General features: G+C 31.0%; 1 protein-coding gene across 1 annotated transcript; it reads right to left on the bottom strand.

The window, feature by feature from the left end:
• Positions 1–4,952: 4,952 nt before the first annotated feature.
• On the bottom strand, positions 4,953–5,666 carry TRIADDRAFT_56182 (uncharacterized protein; the record flags this gene model as incomplete). Its single annotated transcript, XM_002112261.1, has 1 exon — positions 4,953–5,666. The coding sequence occupies one exon, from the start codon at positions 5,664–5,666 to the stop codon at positions 4,953–4,955; it is 714 nt and encodes a 237-aa protein (XP_002112297.1).
• Positions 5,667–7,426: the final 1,760 nt, after the last annotated feature.

Here is a 7,426-nt window from a genome sequence, read left to right as displayed (position 1 = left end):
GTGTCTTCAAATTTAACTTATAATAATAGCGAACGAGTTCAATCCATTATTCAAGCTCTAAGTGGGCTCTACAGCTGTGTTTAAGTGAAATCTTGCCTTCGTATTTAAATTCTGAAAAATATTATTATGGGTTCCTAATTTGTATGTTTACAGACCATAAAACCTCAGCTTATTAAGATATTCTTTAGGTAAAGTAAGGAGATAACATGACTGAGCCGATTGAGGCCGTATATGCGAATGATAATTTATAAGCAATCAACTTTAGATGATCCAGTAATTACTTTAAAGATCATTTTAGTGGTTAGATTCAGCTAGAATATAGCAGCACATGGTACAATATATTTTGCGAGAAAATCTAATAAATTATTAAATATCTTTCTGCAAAGTTAGGAAACTCATGATCAATTTTATCACAGTGTCTTGCATTCAAACCTTAGATGCTGAAATGAATGTCAATTAGATATATTTTCATCTAAATATAATAACAATGACTAAAATTTCTTAGGATAGCTATTTATATTAATCTAGCTATTCTTTAAGCTCTTACCTCGATGTATACGTATTGTCAATTTTGTCATGATTAGTTCTAAATAGGAGTCGATAATTCCGCTCTACGCAACTTAAAATATTGTTTTGTGCAATACTGCATACGTTTCTGTTTCATTACTGGACTATAACAATACGAGTAAAAGTTGTCTAATTTAATTATCTTTGTTGGAACTACCTACTGCTATCTAAATGCAACTAAATCGTCAAATGGTGAAATTTGAAATAATTTGGGCAGCCGGTAATTTGCTCCATAAATTACTCGTCAAAATTCTTGAAAAATTCTCCATTATTATTACAATAAACCTTTTTTTATATCTATTTTAGAAGTTTCTTTCGTAGATCTATCTAAATTTAAAATTGTTCAAAATTCGATAAGAAATACCGGTATTTATTATCTTAACTGAAACTTGATGGTTTAATATTGAGTTCTTATATTGTTTAGCGCATACTTAAATATTTTCCTTATATGTTATCATACAATTTCTGAGTTACAAAGAAAGCAGTAGAATTAAAAGCATACCTAAGTAGTCCTGTCTATTATTATACTTGGTTATTAACTATGGCTTTACAGTGGAATATTTCCCTTTTCTAATTATGGTATTAGCACTTTATATATTTTGGAGATTAATGTTAATAGAATCGAAAAATATTTCAACAGAATAGAAAGTTACGTAAATAGAGCTTTTGTTATCGATAATTTTGACTGTAGTCCCAGCAACCTGCCTACTACGGTATATAACTGGTTTTCCTTACAGATTTATTTAGGCTTGAAAAAAGCTGTTGGATAGAAATTTTATTCTTCCGTTTGTAACGAAAGATAGTCGTCTGTACATTTTCTTTGGTATAGATATTAGGTTTATCTTTTACCTCTGAGTCCAGCAGCGGTAGTCCCATCTTTAAAATAGCACCCTTCCGGATAAACCAGAAGTAAGCTGTTTTATTTTTACAGTAATCGAACCAAACATAAAGAATGAGAATAACTATTTTTTTTATGAAACTCACACTTGTGCAAAACATGGATAAACCAAGGAAAAGAATAGCAGATTAGAATAAAGGTACCATTCACATTGTGCCAACTCATAAGAGTGTCCAAACAGAAGCTCGCTTAAGTCTAGGTTACTTGCAGTACGTTAACATAAACTATATTATAATTTTTCTACGCGCTAAACTAAGGATCCGCTATAATTTTTTATTTCATTTAAGTTAACAATAGGGTTTAACCGAGTAAGAATCTATTGTGTTTGAATCGCTTTATTTGAGTTGACATTATCAGACTAAATGTCTTCTTTAAGCCTGTTTTATGATATCTTAATTTAATTTACATATAAGCTAATATAAAGATAAAAATTGTAGTCGGTTGTTGTTGAAGATATATTATTTTTAGATTAAAGGTATAACGTGAAAGTTGTTCTTATCGTGCTAAAATTTTTGTCTCTGACCCTTCTGTTAGGGTATTTCTAGATAGCTTAGCGATTGGAGGAGTAAATTAGTGATATTTTAGCGTGGGATAATTTAAGTGTTGTCACATTATTATGTGACTGTTTTGAAATATAATGTAACGCAGCCATTGCAAATTTATGATCGACGAAAAAATGACAGACTATTACCAGTGTACTAATTTTAATTTAAATCAGCAAAATATTTGTAATCTTCCTTCAACTTTTAACTAGTGTTCCTTATTCCCGGGTTTAAATTGCCTTCAAATTTTCAGTGATATATTATAGAATAATAAATATACCGTATAAAAATTGCTTATTTAAATTACTTCTAAGCTGACAATCCCCCAAAAATAATTTATCCAGCTCGTATAAGATATAATTTCATTACTATAAACGCTATGATACCCTTATATGCGCGTCATAGAGATAATAACAAAGTTAAAACATCCTCTTTAATAAACTATTCATCAAAATATTGCATAAAAGATATCGTTACCATACCTAAATTTAAAGGTTTACTTTCTGTTTACAATCTGGCAAAAGATAATTTTCTAGCTGATTTAAGCACAACCCTATAAGTATTTACGATTTGTGTAAATTTCATGTAATAATGTACCGCGAGACACCAATTCCATTTTTCTGACAGCATTACAACAAAGTAAAACCGGCAGGTGATTCTTTCATGAAATCATTTCCATTATTAATAATGTAGAAATTAATACTATTTGATGAGACATGCGCTCAGCTTAATAATTAATAATAGAACCGTAACTCCGTCAAAGTTAAGCTTTTAACAAGCATAATAAAGCAAATGAATTTACATAATGCTACTGAATAAGGTATTATCAGTCAAAGGTTATGCATTCTCTACTAGGCTCGATTTACTTTCATGAAATTTATTTATAGATGATGAACTGTTACTCAGGCTTTATGCGGACAGTGATGTACCTGCTCAAACATCAGCAGCCGAATCATCCAGTGTCTAATAACGATTAGAAATAAAATTTGGATTTAATGCATAAAACAAACTAAAATGATAAAGTAGGTGTGACAGTGCTATATACTGTATTAGAGTAGAAATATCTATGTTAGGATGTCACACACCACTAGTGACAAAGTAGTCTACACACGCCAATCCTTGCGGAGAACGCCAGTTACTAACTTAAAGAGGCGAGATTAGCTATATCACCAAATAATTCAGTTCCAACGACCGAATACTATGGTATAATTATAGCGTCACAGAAGATGTAGACGAGATAGTCAGAGATTTACTATCATTTATTACTGAAGGAATCTTGGCACCCAATCCTTATTTAGTTAACTTCTAATTTGGATATACTGTGTTTTAATATAGCACTGACTTTTTATGACAGAGACATATATACATATACTGAATTAATAGTTATAATAGGGAATGCAAATCATCTACTTACAGTTCGAATCATTGTGATTGTAATTTACTTATGGTAGATTGTAAATTATCGTGGAAATGTTCCGTGATAGGACATATCGTAATCTGATTATTCTGTATTAGTCATTAGATGTCTATGTTCGTAAATACTGTTGTACACATTAAGGGAGCAGTAGCTATAATTGATATCTAATTCAGTACATGATTCCAAAGTTAGTCGTACTAACTATGACTCATGAACTATTGAGGAATAGTATATAAATGCAGTATATCGTGTAATAAAGTAGATTCTCAAACTTAGTGTTTAACGTAAAATACGAGGCGTTTAAGTCTTTGTATAGTCTGCTAGTAGAGCAAAAGTGTTTCTGATAGTACTGATATCGTTCCTTGATACGTGGTTCAAGGAATTAACTTATTGATCGTACATTACCTTATCTTGTTGCAAAGCTGTTTTGTGACAGTAGGTAATACCATTGTGTTCATTCACATCGATATCCTGCAAAATCATCAATCTGAATGATTTTTTAGTAATAATATATGATTATTTTATTCTGACAAGCAGGAGTTTAATTGCTTAGAACAGCTAATATGTAACCAGTACCAACTTAGGAATCAGCTTCGATGTATTTATTGATATGCAGTGATATTGAAAGTTAGAATTGTTTACGAATCAAATGAAAGTTTATGTACAGCTTTTCAATGGAAAATCTTGTACATTTCATCCGATTACGCTTTCAATTTAGACCACAAATTCCTCCTGTACATAACTGGTCGGTAATTCGTATTATTCACGCTAAAAGGTGGTATTGATCGACAATTGACCCCTATATTGTTATTATTCTTCCTATAGATATTTTACTTATGCAAAATCAAGGAAGGTCACGAAGAAATATTAAATATGATTAAAATTTTAACACGCCGAAACTTTATCTTACGTCATAATTATTAGATTTGTTTGAAAGCAATGAATTCTTCATTATTCGTATATCGATTGGTTCATCTTTTATGCGAACAATTTACCATCAGATACAAATTACTATATTCAGAAAATCTATTTTCTAATTTTGAAGACAAATATATCCGATCTCTTTCGTAGCTCTTATTTATATTTATACAGAGTTAGCTAAATTAATAAAGAACACTGGTTCTATCGTTTACTTAAGATATCGCTAAAATCGTCGAAATTAGTTTCGTATCATTCTGTGATCGGTTAGTTGGTGATAGAAAATATTGATAGATAAAATATACAACCAGTATTGTAGCAGTCTAACTAAAAATTGATATTAGACTCAATAGTTATCGTTACTAGAACTTCGATGTTTAATAGTTGCTTGTCGAGACCGAAGTTGTCACACAAGAAATCAAAGCAAAGTAGTTTTAAATTTTCCTTTATTAATCTAGCAAAACTACCTGATAGTTATCACACTTATATCGAAAGTATGCTTATATCACTTGATTTGTTAACAAGCTAGCTTTATCTGATAAAGATTTTGATCGTTTTGTCCTTAAAATAAGCGTGTGAGCGTTTGTATATTTTGGTGTAAGTGTAAAGGTCAATGACTAATAACAGTTTCTAACTGCTTCATTGCCATTGTAACACCGGTATCTACTTGCTTAACCCTGAATATTTTATCGGTAATAGCTAGTCTTCGCCGACGACTGTAAAATATGATAGGATTAAAAATACTATTAACACAAGATACAGTCAACAAATATAGTGCTTGTGTGAATGATAAATCAATTAAATTAAAAAAATAGAAGATGTTAGCTAATGCATATGGAGCATAGGATACAATAAATAATGCAAATATTACAACGAGGGTCTTAGCTAAACTGATATCACGTCTAGAATAAGTTTTGCGATGCTCAAATGGAGTATTATTACAATTGTGTGCATTATGTGTGGTAGCTTGCATTTGATGATTTCGTGCATTATATTGAGCAATTACTTTACTGCTTCGACGAACGATTCGGTAAATACGACAATAACAAAATCCTATAATTGCTGTTGTAATAAATAAGATTGGAAAGACAATTGCGAACATGAATACGATATGATTAGTATCAATCTCGGAACTAAAATCTATCATGCAGATACCAACACCATGAAAATATGTGATTCTTGCCCAAAGGCCAACCGTTGGTAGCAATAGTAATAATACTGGTGCAATATATGCCACGCAGACCATTTGCCAAGCGCGACGAATCGTAAAAGATGGGCCTGAATTATTAATCTTCCAGTAACTAGCTATCGCTGAGGCAGCCATCAGGCAAATATTGACGAAGAAAGATAGAACAAAGGAAGAAAACATCAATCGACATAGAAAATTATTTTCCTTAAAGATTGGTTTTTCAACACTTGGCAGAACGACAGGGAATATATTCCAGCAGCTACATTAGAAATAAAAACAAAGCATTAATTTTAGTTGTATGAAATAGCGAAATATATCTACTAAACTAAAGCAATATTGGTTAAATTTATAAATTACCTAGTTGAATTTTAACTGTATAAAACTGTTACAGAAGTTTATTTTAAGAGGGATTAAAATCTAGCCATGCTCTCTGATTGGTCTGATAGCGTTTAGAGGGAATTTCTCGGAAGCAGGTCTATGTTAGAGTTAGATGGTATGAGACAACATAACTAATTGGCACCGTTATTTAAGCTTGATAAAATCTTATTAAATTCGAGACTGACAATGTATAGGAATAGTATAATTTATTTGTAAAACTGATTCTAGTCATACATCTAGCAAACGTACTGTATGTTATACTATCGAATTATTTTAACCATACTTCGCATCAATTATATATTTAGTAATCTAAATTTATTCATGAGATCGCTGTAAATCCGACTGTGTACTAAGCTAGCATTATAGTATTATTTGTCGAATGAAATAAGTTTACAGTATTAGAAAAATAAGATCTATGGCATAGTGATAAGAAGCTACATTTCTCGGAAAAGACGCTTCGTTAGAAAGATTAAAATTCACTTCTGACTATTGCCTTTAATGATATCGACTAGCTAGACTCCATAGTAAATTCTTTTGCTTTGTAAAGATATCATAGATATACAAGTACCTACTACAGCAGAAGATATTTGGATATTTACTATGAATGACTGTCAGTTTAAATTTATTTTTACAATAGTCTCCGGATGGAATAAAATGTTATTAAATTTTCTGTTCGCATCATAATTTTCTGTAAGGCGACATGTATTTTATTTCATTATTTGCGTGCGTTATCGTAATCAACCTGAAGCGCTAGCAGGAGTAACCAGAATAAATGGTATCGTAATTTTAGAACTTTTTGTGTTATATGCTATCGATTGCTAACGAAACGAAGCTTTTAATGGAGCAGGAAAGAAAAATTTGGCTTCATGATCATCAGGTAAATAATTATAATTAAATAATGAGTTCAAAAAGTAAGCGCCTTATATTTGAAATTTAAAGTGATCTACTATGACTATAGCTAGGCTAATGATTAGACAAAATCAAATCTTATAATAAGAAGCGCAGCCAAATAAAATTATACTGAAGCAAAGTTAAAAGTTGATTAGTGTCTTACAATGATACCAAATAGAAGAAATCCGAAATCGATAAATTCATGATCAGGATATCGTGAATTGACATTTGCTTTCGATAATAAATCATATAACCTATGAAGCATCCATTCATAGGAATTGCAATGCCTCCAATGATGATATATGTAACAGCAAGGATATTAGAGTTTAATGGATCTGGTATCTCAGCATAATTATCATCCGATAAACAGGTATTGCACAGGTTATTTGGAAACGACGTGAAAGTTAGATCCATCCAATTCACCGTCCTTATTTCCCCCTATAGTGATGACACAGCTATTAATCCATGCCACGGTACGAACCACCGTGAAAAGTAAATGACTAAATTCAGCGGTTAACATTTATATATGGAGATAGCTAATAATGAGTTACACTAAGAACTACGGTAGTTATTGTTTTGTTACAGTAAATTATGTTGTACTGTAGTAAGAGTTCTTATACGGTGAC

The sequence above is a fragment of the Trichoplax adhaerens genome, genomic scaffold (assembly GCF_000150275.1).
Source record: "Trichoplax adhaerens TRIADscaffold_5 genomic scaffold, whole genome shotgun sequence".
NCBI classification, from domain to species: domain Eukaryota; kingdom Metazoa; phylum Placozoa; class Uniplacotomia; order Trichoplacea; family Trichoplacidae; genus Trichoplax; species Trichoplax adhaerens.
Note: the sequence above shows the minus strand (reverse complement) of the source record. Positions and strands in the feature narration are given on the sequence as shown.